This window comes from Tachypleus tridentatus, chromosome 6 (assembly GCF_004210375.1).
Source record: "Tachypleus tridentatus isolate NWPU-2018 chromosome 6, ASM421037v1, whole genome shotgun sequence".
In the NCBI taxonomy this organism is placed as follows: domain Eukaryota; kingdom Metazoa; phylum Arthropoda; class Merostomata; order Xiphosura; family Limulidae; genus Tachypleus; species Tachypleus tridentatus.
The window spans coordinates 40,756,147-40,775,558 of NC_134830.1; the positions used below are offsets into that span (position 1 = coordinate 40,756,147).

Sequence of the window (19,412 nt, forward strand, 5' to 3'; positions counted from 1 at the left end):
ATTTACTGTTATACATTTATCGTAATATATATGATTGTTACAGTCCAATCTATGTAGCGTATATTGTTAAAAGTATATTGCACAAGTCCCGCCTCTTCTTAAAATTTGTAGAAGATTGTCGAGTGTAAGAATGAACAATATATGTTTTACGAAAACACTGGCGTATTTTCGAATATTGTTGAACTTTCTAGAATCTTGCTTCATGAGTTTTAAAGCTAGCTATAAATAGACGCGCCAAGAGACAACAATAGAATTTTGTTGGATTGCTACAGTCCGTATACTACAAGCCTCGGAAGCAATGATTGTGATAAACACTTATTAATCAGAAAATTACAGATATTTGAGCAGGAAAGTTTACAAATTTCAAACATTACGTTAGTATTTCTAAGAAGACATTGTATAAATTCGGAATTGAAAAACTTATGCGCGCCTGTGAAGCAGCTAGCTTGCTTCGCTGTCAAGTGGTTTAGTTTTTGAATTTGAATTTCGCGCAAAACTACAAGAGAGCTATCTGCGCTAGCCGTCCCTAATTTAGCAGTGTAAAGCTATAAGAAAAACAGCTAGTCTTCACCACACATCACCAACTCTTGGATTACCCTTTAAACAACGAATAGTGCGATTGATCGTTCCGTTATAACAGCCCCACGGCTGACAGGCGAGCGTGTTTGGTGTGACGGGTATTCGAATCTGCAAACCTCAGATTACGAGTCGAGCGCCCCTAACCACCTGGCCATGCTTGACCAGACGCCATGAAATGAAGCGCATCTGTGTATCAACATAAAATTTATTCGTTCTCCGTGAAGCCTCGATAAAATATTCAATTCTAGACCAGGTGGAAGACTGGGTGTGGTTTGTTAAACATCTGTGTGTGAATAATTATTTGTAATAACCATTACCATAAACTGTATCGTTTTTTTTTTTTGTATATTAAAATATATTTGTGCTGAGAAAGAAGATTGTGTGTATCAGTCTTGTTGGCAAATATCATAAATTCGATACATATAAACTTTTAAATTAAAATTAAAATTTCCGGCTACTTGAAATCGTAAAACATAAGACTTATCCGACATATGATAAATTATAATACCTAACAGTGGTGCTAAGTATTTGCCTTCCTTCTAGTCTATCACTGTTAAATTAGGGACAGCTAGCTCAGGTAGCCTACGAGTAGCTTTGCGTAAAATTAAAATAAACCAAACCAAACCCACAAAAGTGAGCTTACCTGCAGAATCGAAAACTTGAAGAAATGCAAAATCAGCCCTAAGTAATGTACTGCATAAAAGACTGCAAAGGACACCGCGGTTTACCGCAAATATATTCACTACTGTATTCTGTTTATTTACAACAAACTAAGAATAAATAGTTAATGCTGTATCACATTCCAAAACCTTCAACACCCAACAGACGTTATTGTCACTGATGAGGTGGGCGTCGAAAGACAGTTAATTGTTTGTTTGTTTCTGAATTTCGCATAAAAGCTACACGAGAGCTATCTGCGCTAACCGTCCCTAATTTAGCAAGGTAAGACTAGAGGGAAGGCAGCTAGTCGTAACCCCCACCACCAACTCTTGAGCTACTCTTTTACCAACGAATAGTGTGACTAAACGTCACATTATAACGCCCCATGGCTGAAAGGGCGAGCATGTTTGTTGTGACAGGGATTCGAACCCGCGACCCTCAGATTACGAGTTGAGTGCCTTAACCACCTGGCTACCCTGGGTCAGGTAGTTAATGAGATCACAATGTTCAAAAACTCTTCAATGAAAAATCCTAAAACATAAAATTCATGCAGTTGTGATAAGAATCTTAATATAATGCATTATTAACCTCAATCAAAAGGTTTAACACTATATACTTTACAAAACGAGCATTTGGAAATTTATTTCCGACACAAAACATATTGCAGTTTCTTTACAAAATCACGGTGACCAAAAACCAGAGGAGTTTCATAATAACTCACTACTGCAGGCTTCTAAACAATGATCCAAGGGTATGGTATCCTAAAAAATGAGAATGCTATATCTGATCTGCTTTAGTATAAACAAGGAATGTATTATATAAAGATACAGACCTATATGCAAAGAAAAGTCAAAACGATGCTTTTTATGATTAAATGAAGACATATCCCAAAAATACTTTGTGGATTATACAGTGCAACCAGATTTCATCCATCCGATCCTCTGGGAAGTCTCCACTCTGTTGGCAGGCCTGGTTATTAAGACTTTAATGCCACATGTTATTGAATTAACATTAGATCTGGTCAAGCCAGTGATTAAGGTGTTTTCATTCCAAAATATCTTCTGCGACCAAGTGACTAACCATTGCAAAGGCTTTAATTTCCATTTACAATTTGTTTTGCAATATCAATTAATAAGACATTACGTCAATGTTTATATGTTGCTGTATTATTCATAAATCAACCTTGCTTTTCACATGGTTAATTCTGTGTAGGATGTTCAAGGGTTGAACAATATCATAACCTGTTTATATTGTCACAAGAAGAAATTACAAACAATGCCGTGTATCAAGAGTCTAAACAAGATTCTGTAATCTTTGTTTGGAAAATCAAAGGTTTAGGTAAAAATTAAAAATATTATGGAAATTGATTTTTAAATAAATATTATTAAAAGTAATTTAATTTTTCTTTTTAAATACCTATTTCAAATACTTCAAACACCTGTTCTAAGAACTGGTAGTACAACTAGCAGTAAATATACAAACTGTATTATTTTACCACATTGTTTCCCAGGGCAGGCCTAATTTAACAAACACATAATTATAAACTATATATGGTATACATATGGAAACATGTATTGTCAGAGTTATATTTTTAATGTTTATTTGTTACAGAGAGCTACGGACCTTAATGAGATTCTTAAGATCAAAGATTTGGTTTGTTTGTTTTTTGCGTAAAGCTGCACGATGACTCTCAGCGCTAGCCATCCCTAATTTAGTAGTGTAAGACTAGAGGGAAGGCAGCTAATTATCACCGCCAAATCTTGGGCTACTCTTTTACCAACGCATAGCGGGACTGACCGTCACATTTTAACTCCCCTACGGCTGAAAGAGCGAGCATGTTTCGAATTACGAGTCGAGTGTCTTAACCACCTAGCCATGCCAGGATAAAAAGTTAAAAGACCTAGAATATCTAATATATTCTGAAATATTTGATGTCACATTTATTCCTAAATATGAGGGTACGTCATCGATTTTAGGCCCAGTGAAGTATCAATAAGATAGCTGAGGAGATGATAAAAAATAGAGATAGTTGTTTCTAGCCAATGAAGTAATTTTGTCTGTGTGTTTCTATTTCGTGTTGGAAACAAGATGAAAGCTATTTGATTTTAGATGAAGAAGAATTTAGATCGTCCGAGAGTCTTCCTGTCGAGCGAAAAGTTTGGGTACTAAATGCATATATTTGTGTGCATTATTTTGTGATATCGCAAGTATAAATGATTGGAATTTTTTGGCTTCTTTGTAAGTTAGTGATTATTATCATGAAACAAGGACATTATGTTATAGAAAAAAGCTATTTATTTAGTTTAATATTCAGATATCGTTTTTATATAAGCTCTTTATTGTATTATTAAATTCTTACATTTTAGTGTATGTTTTACGGTTTTGGTTTTTATTCGATGAATGAGAAAATATCTACATTTTTAAATTACGCGGTTTTTAGCACGTGCTTCTGTTTTAGCTCACTGGTGGCGGTAAAACGTTCTTCACGTGACCCACGCTTTTCTTCAAATTGGTTTGATTTGTGGGCGATTTTTTATAATCTTTGCGTGGATGTGTATATATGTACTGCATGTTTTGACATAAGAAATGTCGGACATGACGATTGAATCCCAACATGAATCAGGTCTTGTTATGTCGCAGAAAGTAAGTCACGAGAAAAAAATTCAAGTTTTAAGTTGTTTTTTAATGGAAATGATAATCTTGACACTTCTGACAACTGAACAAGATTCGCTTCTCATGCCTAGCCTGTTGCACTTGAGTGGTATTCGTTGTATAATATTAATAGATGAATCAGAATAAGTGACATATATTAGTGTTAGAATGACTTGTAATTGAAAATGAAATTGTTTAACTTATCAAAATGTTTTTTTTATGAGTTGTAATTTATACTGTGCCACAGACGATATTAATATTATTAAGAAATAACTTCTGGTCACATCAATTTTCTTAGATCGAAACTAAAAGTAAAGTTCAAGATGGTATTTGTAATGATTAGAGCTAATTAAGTATACTTCATTATTATTTATTGATATTAGAAATAGAGAGCAGAATTATGTTATTTAAGTACTCTTGCTGTTAATGTTGCTGCTAACACAATTTTCGACTGTAAAGTATACTACCTACTTAGTAGGATGAAACTAAACTAGCATAAATAATATACTCCCCATTCCATTTTAACTTTTAAGTTGTAAAAGACATCTTTCGTTGTTGTGGGTTTCGATGTTGGTGTTGTCATTCAACTAGTTAAACTTACGTATGTTTTTTATTATTTTTTTTTTACGTTGTGCAAATGTTTAGTTTTTAATTTGTATTAGTTAATGATGTGAAGAATGACAGTTAATTAAAAATATTTAGTATTATTTACCATGGGAGCAATTTGTACATAATCTTTTAATGTTTTAAACCAATAAACCAATGCAAAAGAACACCTTTATACCTATATTAATAAATGTAATCTAACATCTAAGCATGCCCTCTACATTCCTACACTCAGTTACATAACCCCCTTCAAACATGTGATCAATCTGTTTGTTAACCCAGTATAGAGTTTAAAAGTTATTCTTTCATAGATTTGTACAGATGTTTGGGGATGTTCCTCAAAGATGTCATCCTACAAATGCGTATCATCAAACCAAGACTAGGTCAGTCCAGTCAGAATAATGTATTCATAACTATATAGCTATGAAACATTTCAAAGTATATTTCACTTGATTATTTTGCTGGTGACTCATATTCATCAGAAGTTCAGTCACACTTGTACTGTTATCCTTACATTTATCACATGCCAGAAGTTGGGAACAAGCTATTTTCTGTCCAGTTGACTTTTGCAAGATGGGGCTTCAGCAGGTTTAACAGTACCATGCACAACAAATCCAAGTGTTGGACATAAGACATACTTAGCATGACTGTTTATTTTTTGGAGACCTGATGGTTAATCTCAATTGAATTAAATTTGTATACTTGGATTGCTCAAGAATACACTAGGAGTTATATTTGGAGGAAGAGTGTAGCTTTAATCATTGTCAGTTTTGCTGTCACCTGGTGGGCAGAGCTGGATGATTTTTGTGTGAGTTGTCAGTCAATTAATCTTTGATTTCATAATTAGTTATTCCTGCAATAGACTACAATAGTGGTAATAATAATGCACTAAGTTTGATAAGTAACTTATTTTTGTGAGCTGTAATACTAATTAAGTTTACCACCCTTAAATTAATCAAATATAATTATGAGAAATCATACTCCCAGTATCTTGATTACTGGAATATCTTGAAACATAAATTTTAACTAACTGATTATTTTCTTGACATTAACTGGTTATGTTTTATTGGGAAAGATAATATTTGGGACATTTTGTGCAACTGTTGAGGAAACTGAAACATGCTCATGGAGTCAATCATATGGTTGTACAGTAGAAATTACATTATCAAACAAAACTGAGGGACTTGTGTAATTATGTTATCGGAGAGATATATGGTATGATGTATGAGACTGAAACTGAAGTTAATGTAAAGACATCACTCAGCCATATTAAGATAATACAGGTGTATAGTATGCCATATAAGGTGCAGACTTAAACAGAAACAAGACTTGTATCAAAGTTCCATAATAGTGAAAATACTTTTAAGAGAAAAATCTTCTGCCAAAAATTGTCACTTGTACCAAGTACCATCAACAATGTCTATAAATGCAGTACAGTTAGATTGGAAGTGATTTTGTGTCCTGCTAATGACAATTTGAGACATTTGAAGCCAGTTTGTGACACACCTGCTGTGATTGGCTGGCTTCCATTCATCTGGTAGATCTTGATGGAACTGTCAAAGTCATTGTTAAAATTTAATTTGTAATTTCTGTAATTGACATTTGAAATGAGAAACATTTTTATAGAAGGTAAATATAACTTAAAATAAGCTTTATAATTGGTAACTTGCATTTTAATTCACATAAATGGTCATCAGATACCCAACTTGTTATGTAAGGGAGAGAGAATCATTAACATTTTGTAGCATTAGTTTGGCTTGAAGAGGAATCTATAATAGTAAACTCTGATTATTCATTGTTTTGTTGGATGTATGCACTATTGTAAATTGTTTTGGTTTTACGAAGCTACATAACTATTTGTTATTTTTAAATTCAGCAAACTTTACTGCTGTTTATAAAGTATAGATTCTAAGTGGTTATAAACAATTTTATATTGTATTGTATCCTGTGGATGGTGTTTTTTGTGAATCCTGTGCAAACATTATTTGCAAATGTTTGGAAATTCTTAATTTTATTAACTGTAAATCTAATCAGTGTAACTAAAGTTCAGTACAGTTTTATTTTGTAATTAGCTATAATTTGAAAAATAGTTTTGAGAGAAGTTGACCCAATTTTGGTTTTCTTATCTAGAATTTTGTAAATTAAAAATTAAGTTTCTTTACCCATTTTAGGTTGTTGCTGCAGTGAAAACATCTTGCAATTTTTTGTATTTATTTATTAACATTCAGTTTAAGCTGTTTTTTAACCCCCTATGTGAGAATTCTGTACTAGACATGAAATTGATAAGTCTAAACTTGTGATTTTGTCTGTGCCTAATCATTAGTTAGCATACTCTTACCCCATATTATTAAATGTCAAGATGAGCTGGATTATCACAAAAGGCTTCTGTGTATTGCAATCAAAGGAAGCTCAGTAATAAGTGTTTGCAATGTAGAAATATTGCTTCATTTAGCTTCAAATGTCTATTTTGCACTAGAATTAGTGGCTTCTTGTACTTAAGCCATGCTTAGGAATATAACACTGCCAAACAATTTGTCTTTTAAATTAAATGTAGAGTTTCTATCACTTGTTTTGACCCATAAACAGTAACATTTAACTGAAGTTTCACAGTTTAAGAGAACAAGTGTTGTTGTTTTTTTTTGAATTAATTTAACCAAGAAATTAAAAGGATATACAAGATATTCTCAAATCCAGTTCTGATTGTGTTACTTAATTTATTGAAAGTTTCACACTTGAATTAATTACCTGTGCAATGCAGGGAAAGTGGTTTATGAAAGTTTTTTTGTTGTTTTTTGTTCTTCCAAAAGGTATTGGTGGAAAGATGAAAATTAAAAGTACGTGAGGATAAAATTATACATGTCCATTGGCCTTGAATATTTAAAAAAAAAAATTTTCTATTGTAACTTTTTGTTTAAATAAAAAAACTGTTTTTGACAACTGGAAATGAGTTATTTGTTTGTAATGATGGAAGAAGTAAGTCATTATAGTGGATTATTATGGATGTTGATAATATTCTAAGTTCTAGTAATTTTGCCTCAAAGATCCTGACTTAGTATTTGATTTGTAGAAGTTGTTTGGTTTAATTACCTACTGATTTTAGATAATTAGAATTACTTCAATTTTATATTGCCATTTCTTAACTATTAGTTATGAAATGAGGTACACTGTCATTGATTTTCTTACAGCTATATATCATGACATACAAGTGATCCAGTGTTGACCCTCTAAAAAAATTATGTAGATTTCTGATCACTCTCATATAAGTCCACCCTCCAAAAATTGTACAGACGTCGTACACTGTGCACATGTTTCTGAAAACAGATGAATATTTCAGAAAAAGGTTTATATGCAATGTATTTAACAGTATTGACAATAAAATTTAAAATCCATCAAAGTGCTCATTGTGGAACTGAATTGATAAAAAGTTAATTGAATTGTATGATTATTGCTGACATCACATTCTTCTTGGGAAAATTGTTCTTTCAGTCATTGAGCAGGTATCATTTTCTGTTATAGGACCAACTTGTGTTGTTTCATGAAACAGATGCACCAACTCTGAGCAGTAACATCAGAAATAATTCTCTTCTTAGCTCAATGTTTGCCCTGTATCATAATCTGAGTTTTTGTTGCAGTTAGACCAAACTTGTGGTTTTTGTCAACCTGTTTCATGGTCTGTTTTAAATTCAGGCCAGAAACCAATTTTTATGTCCCATAGTAGTACACTCTTGATATAATTTTTCTTATCTATCTTTTGTCAATTAAAGATGAGTTTTTAATATACTACAAGTTCTCTACTGTATCACAGGTGTTCATAATTTGGGAACTTTTACGATATTAATCTTGAATTGTGCTTCATATCTTGTATCTTTTGGAGGCATTTTGACATTCAGCTGTAGAATGTATCATCAAAGTGAAAATTAGAATGCACTTTATGACCTATGATTATAAGAGTATTTCCTAGAATTTTGAAACAAAGGCTCTGTACAGAGAGTGTATTGTTCAGTTTAAATACATTAATTCACTTGATCTTGACTTCACTAATAAAGAATTTCCCAACATTTGTTTTGTATCCATTTTATAAGGTGTGTTCCATTTCTTGGAATAACATTTATAAAGAGACTTGTATGCCACAATATACAATAAACCTTTCCAATATAGTTATCATATTAGTGTCAAAATGGGCCAGAACAATTTTGGGCTTGTAGTTATAAGGACATACTGGAGTACCAAATTAATATTAATTGAAAATTATGTGTGTAGAAATAATTTGGCATTTGTTATTTTCTGTTAGAACAGTGATAAATCTGTAAATGATGTGAACAAGAATGAACATGTTGGAGGAGAACAAAACATGGCTGGAAGTAATGCTGTAAATGAACCATTGATAAAGAAAGTCAAACTGACAAACGATACTGCAATGATGGAAACTCCTAAGGTATGTGTACTATATATTTAATAATGATGTGAAGTGTATTGTCCAGCAGCTTAATTATCAAGTAAAATTATTGATAATACATGATTTAAATCAATGCTATTAAAAAGTAAAGAATTTATGATCATTTCATGCATTTTCATTCCAAGTTAGTCATCTATAGTCACAACAGATTAAGGCTTATACCATCCAAAAAGCATTGGGAATATCCCATTTATTAAGCAAAATCCAAAATGCCCAAGTTAAACAAATTAACCATTTATGGAAAATTTAAAACAAGGGTGAGGAGATGAATGCCTAAACCTGCAATGTCTCGCCTCATACTACTACTGCCTTTTATTCTCTGCAACCTGGTGTAGGAAAGTAGTCACTCTTATTAATGTTATTTAAATTTTAAAAGTAGAGACAAATTCACCAAAAATATCTACAGTATAGAAGACCACCTTCAAGTAGCTGGGCTTATTTCAGCTTTCCCTTGCTGTATTTGAATAAATTTTCAACAATTTGTATGTTTCCTGTTTTTCTTTCATCATTTTAATTTTTTAAGGTCTTTGTAATGGTGGTGGTTGGGAATTCTCTACTGTAGATATTTGTATAGACTGTGTATGTTACCTAGTTGTAAAAATTTGAAAATCTGTAAAATATAATAGTAAAACAACAAAGACTACAACTCAGTTTCCAGTAAAACCCTTAAAACCCTTTTTTTACAGTGTTATCCTTTGTGTCCTTTATTTTTGCTCAAAGTAGGCCAAGAACCTTTAAAGACTTGCAAGTCTAAAGGTATGCCTATGCTTTTAATCAAAAATATTGCTGCATTACTTTCAGTACGATAGTTATGATTCTATCAAAATCATGCAATATAAATTCATGGAAATGTAATTTTTGTTTTAGATTTTGATTTTAATTATTTCAAGCTTCATTATCAGTACTTGTATGGTGAAATCTCTATCATTATAAACAAAGTAATGAATTTTTGCATAGAATTTTTACAGATGATTAAAAAAAATCAAAACTTATTGTTAGTCAGTTATAAATTATATGATATATTTAACTTTCTTTTGTGATACTACAATGTGAACTTTTCTTTAAACTGGAAGTTTCAAAATATTTTTGTAGAGGGCTATTGAGAGGCCCAATATTAACCACAGAGATAGGATAATGAACTATACTTTAACATTGTCAATGCCAGAAAATGTTTATCAATTACACTTGCCAATAAATGTAGAAACAAACTCTAAAATGTAAAAGTCCTTTGATTTTATTTTTTGTTTAAATCCAATCTTGCACTATATTATATTTCTGTCTTTAAAAAACAACGTAAGTTCTCACAAAAAATTACTTTAACTAGCATTTTAAAGCAATTTACCTGTAATCTGTTATCATAAATTTTAAAGTACTCATTAAAGACTGTACTAATATTTTGTTTGTTCTACTGGTAATGTTTTGTAAATTATCACAACTAGATTTTATATTTTTATTATGCTCTTAAAATTTTTTAAAAATAATGTACGATACCTAGACATGTACGTTGCAAGCGTATTTAGATTTTCATATTTTTTGATAAAATTATTCGTTGCAAGTCTGAGACCTGCGACTAGATGTTGTATACAGAGGTTAAATCTGCATACAATTCTGCGTAATATACAGAGGGAATGTTAATTAAACTTGACAATAACAGCACTGCATTTCTAAAACATGGATATAACAATTTCTTTTAGTTCAAATAACCAAGTGTTTATGTATTGCAACATAAAAACTATTCTACTGCTTCAAGCATTCTCTCAAAATGCTGAGATGCATACATTAAAAAAACCACAGGGGTTTGGTGAAAAAGTCAATTAGTCTCTTGTTAGGCTATGCCTTTCAGTTGAAAATTTAAAATATTTTCAATTTTGTACAGTTTTCAAGTAATACTGACTGGAATACAGTGTGTGAGAGTGAGAGGGAACATCCACTGTACCTACTCATTATTAATTTACATTTTCTTTATCAGTGTTACTGTCATAAAAAGGAAGATTTTTTTTTTTTAAGAAAGTAAATAAGGAATTTTAATGACATTAGGGTGGGATAATGTTAACTTATTATCTACAGTAAATTTTGTTAAAGTTAAGAGCAGTTACATCCATTATATTTGTTATTAACTTTTATATTTCAATAGGAAGTTATTTGTTAAAATTTCAGACCTGAGCAAGTATTGTATATTGCAAGAATTTAAAACGTTCCTAGACAATTTGTCTTTGATATACCATGATTCAGGATAGTATTCAACTACTACTCTTTCTTCTGTCACATCTTTATTTGTGCCTTAAATGTCTTTATTGATAAGTTCGTGAAAGGGCTTCTGTTTCTACAATATAAATGGCCTTACATTCTGTTCATTCTCATTGATGTGATGAACACTTCTTTTATTTCTTGCAGTGTGTATTAGGCATAAAAACAGATCTTGTAAGTCTTTAAAATTCAGATCTGGTTTCTGTATGATTCTAATTGAGAAACCAGTTTTTTTCACAGCTGTTTTTAATTTCGTGGTCAGTTCGTTGCTGATATGGCATCAACCTTGTACTTGGAGGATTCTTGTATGGTATTGTTTCCGTACTCGCACGCTTTGTTTAATTTTATTAAACTTTCCAATTTAGGGTGAACTTTTACCACGTAAGATGCTATTATTTCGTGCAACAGTACTGTTATTTTAACTAATGCCTTTTGAACTATTTTTAGATTGATAATGAGCACTTTGAAATGAAAAATTTTGATAAAGAAAGAACTCCAACCCAGGCTTTGCAGGATAATGGCAAAGCAGTCATGAAGGGAATCAGTGTAATAACGAAGACTGCCAAAGCAGGTATGCATGTTACAGTTTATTTTAGTGTACTTAGGATCCTTTAGCAACATTATGATCATATGTTACTAGGTGTTGAAAGTTATGGCATTGTTAGAGGAAATTAATGTTTTTTGGAATGATTGTGTAATAATGTAACAAGTTAATGTATATAAAGCCTGTATTTTCAGTATCCTCATGTACAGTGGAGAAATTTAACAGCACATGTACTTCAACAAAAGAAACTGAACAGTTCCTTTACTCTAAATTACATTTTGAATATTAGGTGGCAAATCAAAGTTATGGGTCCTTCACATAGCATGACTATTGAGTAAAACAACACTTCTTAATCAGATATGTCTGTCCTGGTTAGGGTATTTACACAGCATGGAATATGAACAAATTACCATGTATGTACAGAAAAACAAACAAACAAATGGGAGAAGACTGGCTGGATACCTGAAACTTAGCTTCAAAGACACATGCAAAACAGATATGAAGGCTCTCGGAATTTATGTCGGTGGGAAACCTTAGCAGGTGACAAAGATGTGGTGCACCCTTAGGTACCAAGGAACATGAAAAGGAATGGATCTTCCAGCTGGAATAGAAGAGAGACAGAACAAAGCAGACAAACTCTGGATCACCCATCGAGATCTACATGTCCTGTGGTGGACACTAGATCCACATAAAGATGCATCTCTGCAATATGAGTTGCAATTTTCACCATTTCTCTCAGACAAATGGATGCCAGCAACAATATTTAAAGTATAGAATTCCTGTTTGCAATATTTCTTTTTGAAATTCTTATGGGGAAGGGCGAGTTAAAAGAAATGTTTAAGTATCATGAAGAAAGAGTAGAAACACCAATTAAATCCTTCATGTTCAAAATATTTACTTAGGTGAACCACTTCTTAAGGAGACCGGACATGCTGATGGAGTGGATTCACAGAGGAGATGCACTAGGTCTCAGACGAGGGGAGATCCTGTTCCGCCACCCCTTCAGAAAAGAACTCCAAGACAGGTTAGGGAATTTTATTTACATTTTTCTATTGTATAAAATTTTTTTTTTATTCATACAGTATGCATTTACAACTGTTAGACTGTAGGAAAACTAATGCTGGAATTTAAATATTCAACTTATTGTCTGGCTACATAGGCTTGTTATATGATCTTCTCTAAGTTGAGTTGGACATTGTAGCAGTTCTTATATTAGGTAATCTCACATGTTTTATACAGTCTTTATGCTTTAAAACACTGAAATTATACTTGAATACACTGTAAAAAGTAGTATTTGAGATTGTCTTTTGTGTGGCTCATTTGAGGAAAATTTTTAATCATGTCTAACTCCTATTTGTATAAAAGAAAACAATTTTTATTTACACATAGTAGTATTATACAGGTGGTTGCAGACTTCAATTTGTACTAAACTTTTATAGCTTCTCATTGCTGATAGTAAATTCAGGAAGTGTCTACGAACAGCTAATTCCAAATGCATGCTCGAGTACAACACTAGACTAAGTTGTTGCTAATTCAGTTTTCCCTTATTGAATTGCAACAGTGGCCATTTGTTTCCAAATTTTCTTATCTTTTTGATGTATTTCCCTATTAAGTGTTTCATATATCATATAAAATATAAAGTAGTGTTGTATGTTTATGTAACTATTTTGCTTGGTATGGGTGGTTCTTCACCAAAATTGGTTTGGAAATTTGTGTTTTCAGATTTTGTTTTTATAGATGTTTTTGCAGCTTTTACAATTATATACAAGGGAATCAATGTTTCATGCCCTAAAATAACCTTTCATTAGCCATGAATTTGCATAACTTCCATCTACGAGACAGGTATTCGTTTAAATATCGTAACTGTTTTTTGTCACAAACTACTCAGGAGACACCTAGGCGTGGAAGAAGGGGAAGGCCACGTAAAGAAGAAAATCAATTGCCTGTTAAGAATCTTGATCATCATGAAGAAGGCAGTTCAATAAAAGAATGTGATAAGAAAAAGGAAGTAGCACTAAAAGAGGTGAATGATGTGGATAAAGAAGAAAAACAGGAAATTAACCTTGTTGCACAGAAAGAAACATCCATAACGGAAAGCGAGTCACTTGCAAGTCAGAACTAACGTGGTCTTTTTAACACGTTTTCAAAAAGTGACCTCATTGCCAGGGTGGGAAAGTCTTAACAAAAATTGTGAAAGGGACAACCTGACGTGTTGTTATTTCCATAGATGTTTTTCATAACCTCTAAGGCATGTGCTGAAAGCACGTAAAAAAAAAAAAAATTGCTGTAGAATCTATGTGCCATTTTATTATTTTTATTTTAATATTTTAACTTCATGAAGTTATAATTTTAGAATAAGTATTTGTTTTATTTCTTATTAAAGTGTTATTTTGTTTTATAGCCATTGTGTTTGGCAATAATTCTGTGGAGTGGTTTGTAGCACAGACTTGTAGGGCTAGTTATTTTTTGAGGTTCAAGTTGAATAGAAAAGTAATAGTTGTTACTCATTTGGCCAGTTTGTGTTATTTGTATACCATTTATTACTTTAAACGGTTCAAGGGTAATAACAAATCATGAATGTTTGAAATGTATCTGTGAGACTGAATTTAGACTTTTTCATAAAACTGGACTGTAATAGTTTTAATTATTCAAGCTTTTTCCCTCCCCCACTTGATTCATAATACTAGTATGTAAGATGATTATCTAGAAGCTTTTTGTTTTCATTTGTCAGTGTTATTTGGTGCCATTTTTCTTTTATATACTAATTATGGTGCCTTCCCCAAATCTGTCAGTGACTAAGGTTCTCCATTGTTCTCTATTCCTTGTTACTTTTAATCCTTCTCAAATGAAACTTCTTCAACTAATTTTCTGAAGTTACCAAACCAGGTGAGTCTATCTGCCTTGTTTTAGGTTTTACAAATCATAATCTCTGCCAGCCATTATGCTTATTACAGGTGTATTTTCTTGTTCTAAAATTTCAAGAGTTCTTCATCTGTTATGTAGGGAAGGAAATATAAAAGTTTGTAAATATTCCTCTGTCCTTGTAATGTTTATCCATAGGTTTATGGAGAATGTAATAACATGACAAAAACAAAGAAGAAAATGTATCTGTATCCTGTTTTTTTTACTAAGCCCTGAATATAGAAAAAAACCTTTTTTAACAACTTGTTATTGATATTGCAAAATTTACTTCATTTTTATATTCTGTGTTGTACTTATTTAATTAATTTTTATTACATAGTATTAATTGTTTTGAAATTGTGGACTTTTGTACAAAAGTGGAAGCTAAATGCATCAGACAATTGAATATTTTGAATTTATATGTTTGAGATAATTTTTACTTCAAATCTTGTATGTGGCACTGGCACGCAGTTTCAGTCTTTTATTATTATTATTATTAAATTATGACCTTGGCTGCTTAAGTGGTTTATACATTCTTTCTGTAAGTTTTTACAAATGTTGATTCTCTTGCCATATGTAAATATATATTAGCATTTATACTGTGGTGTACAACTTTAATGTATGTAAACTGGATAGTGTTTTGCTTAACATTTTATCTTGCCAAGATACTGTCAGATTCTGCCATTAAAGGTAGCAATAACTGTTTCGATATGTCTCTATATCTAGCACTGGAAATAAAACATATTTACCAGTAGAATAAGCATACTGTATACAAAAATGACCTGTTCACAGAAAATACCATAAGGTGAAGAAGGCTTTACCAGTTATTAAGAGAGAACTTGGGCAGTAGATCTCAAACTTTTTGTGTATGTACCACTTTAACAATGCAAAAGATTGCACAGACCACCTGCTGGTTTTACCCAACCCAATTTCACTTGCTGCAGCAAAAAATATCATAATTAATGGGAAGAATGGTCCTGTTTTGATTAACTTGCATTTTGGACCACATGGAGGACCCTCACAAACCACACTTTGAGAATTACTGCTTTATGGTTACAGATTTACAGATTTTACAAATATTTATTTTAAAGTAAAAGTACTTTTGTTCCTGTATTACCTCATGTTGTTGAATTACCTAATTTACAGTCTCACTTCTTCATAGGATACTTGGATATTACCAGTTGCTATTGTTTATTTAACCCATAAGTAGGTTACACTATGTAACAAAAGTTTTACTTTTTCTTGTTCCTGGGCAGAAAGTGTTATTTCCCAATTGCTTATGCCTAAAGTAAATGGAAAAGACCTGTTTTTCTCTTCAAACATGATGGGAGACTAAATTTGGGGGCTGATACGTGAAAGTGATTTACATTATGGTCGCAAATCTCAAAATCTACTCGCTTCTAAACATTTTATAGCAAGCAATATAGTGATGTGCTTCACTGTAATAAAGCTTCAACAATATGAAAATAATTAGAAATAATGACAGTTTTGTAACTCGAGATGTAACTTGTTTTTATTATTCTACATGTTTTTTTCTACAGCTGTTTTTTTAAGAGTGTGCAGACGTACAAATCACAAAGTAAAAGGTTAGAGCTATAAACTATGGAGCATACAATATTAGGTATGAGATTAACATCATTACATTGATATAATGTGTTTGCTTACATTTTTCAGAGGTATTATTAGAACTGTAAAAGAAAAACAAAATACTTTAGCAAAGCACTAATGTGTGGTTGTTTCAACAGTGTGTGTTATCTTATAGCAAAGCCACATCAGGCTATCTAGTGAGCCCACTGAAGGGAATCAAACCCCTGATTTTAGCATTGTAAATTTGTAGACTTACTGCTGTACTAGTGGGGGGCTATTGTTTCAACAGAATTGATGAAAGTTAGATTAACACATGAAGTAATAAATCTGAATGTACATATCAACCTTAAAAGTGTCCTCTGTTACAAAGTTTGGCTGGAAATCAATAAAAATGCACATTCCTTTTTATAGGAAAATCACAGGTGAATTTCAATGTAGAAAATAATGCTTTTTGTGTAGGATATATAGATGTACATAAATGTGTGAAAAATAAACCAACATGATAATTTTACAATGTAATACAATGTCTTGTCATATAAATGAACAAAACTATTACTTATTGTTTTTAAAGTAATGGTTTAAATATTACACTTTAGTTTCACGTGTTACAGAATTGCCTACAAATGATTTTTGGTTAGGATTCTCTGATTTTCAGTCTAATTTTCTTTCAATTTGTTCTGAGTAAAATTACTATGTAATAGTAATGGCTTGCTATATATAGATGCATGTCTGTGTAAATAGTGTTCTAAAAGAACATTTTTGCAGGCTGTAATACGAAGAACACATCAAAATGCTTTACCTTGTGTGTAGGAATGCTAGTATAGCTGTTATTACAAGTTATGTACTGTATTATAAAATTAATAGCAGGTATTTGTTGTACAGTATTAGGTGTAGGTGTAAAAATAATGGGCATATTTTTTGAGATTGGAGTCAATGGATTGTTCCATCTTTTTGGCAGATAATTTGTTATTCTATCATTTGCAACTTTCAAGTATTTTTTCAAATGTTTCAATAGACAGCCGTTCTTTGAAAATAGTGACTTTAGGTTTACTAAAGCTTCATTTTGAAGTTTATATTGAATTTCTGATACTGTTTTCTTAATGTTTATAATTATGTTACCACATGTTTGCTGTATGTTAGAATATTTTAGTTATATATTTTACAGCTAAAAGAAAACAAACCAACCTACATATTTGTTTTGAACTTGTTTATAGCTCTTAAAGCTGCAAAGCAACAGAGTAATAAGATAAGTTCTCCAAAATTACAAAATATTAATTTCTTTAACTACATTTTCTGCATTTAAGAAGGAAAATGGGAAAAATTCATCAGATATGCCCATGCTGTATGTCTCCAGTTTTGCATAGCTTCATCTCTGAACAAAATGGGAATGTGCACTATTAATTAATGTTTATTAAACATTTGAAGTTTTTGACATTTAATATTTTACTTCAATATAGAATAATTAACATTTACTTAATTCAGAAGATAATGTTTTTCTAGTATGCATTACTTATTTGTTATGCTTTTGTGTGTCATATACTCATTTTCCTAAATTTGAGTATTTTTGTGACTCGCAATCCATTAAAATTTGTCATCAGATAATTAGATCTTACACCTTTAAATTTTTTCTTTTGTTACCTTTGTAACGTCATCATCATTTCCAAGAAATGTAATTTTACTGTTTAACAGTTTTATGTAATCTATAGAAATGTACTGAGTAATTGATACAAATTAGAAATATCTAAACATTTAGAGTTTTCTTGTGTCAATGGTAAAACCTTTACATTAGTTTGTTGTCTCATTGCTGTATTAAAACATGTAAAAATATTTTAATTTAACTGTGTTATTTGGTCTTTAAAATTTTCACTATTTTGTTGCATGTCCCTTCACATGATTGTTTATATTATTTTCAGGTCATAAGAAAATATGTTGATGCTTAAAATTATCATAAGGAATAAACTTTTCATAATGGGAGTAAAAATATGGGAAGATGTGGGTACTTGTAGCAGAACTTAACTTTTAAGTATAAACTTCAGAAATGAGAACATAAATTCAAGTCTGTGACAGTAAATTCATTTCTTTAATAAAGTAATGAAGTTGGTTAGTTAATATTTGAAACAAAATGATAAAGAAATATTTAATAGTCTGCTCAGTGACAGTGTTCTAAAATTCTTTCATGGCATTTCAGCATCATATTTCAAAATTTTGCTAAAGCCAAATTATCTTACTATATAATATTGAAGTCATTCTAGATTTATGATAAATATACACAGTAAAGTAACTATAATTAAATAGCATATGCTGAATCCTATGGTTGTCCTCTAATTCACTCGATCTTTATTTGTTGGATGTTGTGAATTTATCTGCCACTCATTTTACAAGTAGAGAGAAAGCAAAGTTGTTAAAAAAATTTCCTTACAATAACTTTAAACAACTATTCTTGCAGAAGAAACAATTGTGGTAAATTAATCTGTGTTCAAGTTTCATATCTATAAATGTGATTAAAAGCCCATTTTAACATTAAGAAAAATTATACAAAGGGGGTGAGTGTTCATATTTGTTTATAAAATGTTAACACTTATACTTGTTTTAATGGAAGAAATGGTTAACCTGTTAATGGGGTGCAGTACTTTTTTCTTTTTTTAAATTGTGTCCAGTTTGCATTTTTAGTAACAAAATGTTGGGTTGTCCCATTGAAAACATTTTCAATCATTACATATTTTTTATTTTGTTTTTGTATGAAAATCATGTGAGCTGTAATACGTTGTTTCATAATAAATGTTCCTTGTAGTAAGATGCAAGATTTTAAAAATTCTTTTTGGATATATTTTCATGCACTGTAACCAATCACTTTTGTTCAATACTATGATCTTCCTAATTACAAGGCCAGGTGATTAATCCAAGGGTTGCAGGTTCAAATCCCCATCACACCAAATATCCTTGTCCTATCAGCTGTGGGAGTGTTATCATGTGAGGGTCAATCCCACTATTCACTGGTAAGAGTAGTCCAAGAATTGGCAGTGGGTGGTGGTAACTAGCTGCCTTCCCTCTTGTATTACCCTGCTAAATTATGGATAGCTAGTGCAGAGAGCCCTTGGGTAACTGTGTCAAATTCAAAACAAACCAAACTAATTATTTTAAAGAGCAACTTTCCAGCAAAAATTTACCATTTAAAAAGGA

At 31.4% G+C, this 19,412-nt stretch overlaps 1 protein-coding gene across 3 annotated transcripts; it reads left to right on the forward strand.

The window, feature by feature from the left end:
- The first annotated feature begins 3,737 nt into the window (after positions 1 to 3,737).
- On the forward strand, positions 3,738 to 19,045 carry LOC143252307 (uncharacterized). 3 transcript variants are annotated; one of them, XM_076504233.1, is made up of 5 exons: positions 3,738 to 3,882; positions 8,789 to 8,932; positions 11,648 to 11,771; positions 12,647 to 12,768; positions 13,633 to 19,045. In XM_076504233.1, the coding sequence occupies exons 1-5, from the start codon at positions 3,826 to 3,828 to the stop codon at positions 13,864 to 13,866; spliced, it is 681 nt and encodes a 226-aa protein (XP_076360348.1). In that variant the 5' UTR covers positions 3,738 to 3,825; the 3' UTR covers positions 13,867 to 19,045. The 3 variants fall into 3 exon arrangements, with proteins under 3 accessions (XP_076360348.1, XP_076360349.1, XP_076360350.1); XM_076504234.1 differs by having other exon boundaries at positions 3,739 to 3,882; positions 8,794 to 8,932; XM_076504235.1 differs by lacking the exon at positions 3,738 to 3,882 and adding an exon at positions 5,280 to 5,305 and having other exon boundaries at positions 8,794 to 8,932.
- Positions 19,046 to 19,412: the final 367 nt, after the last annotated feature.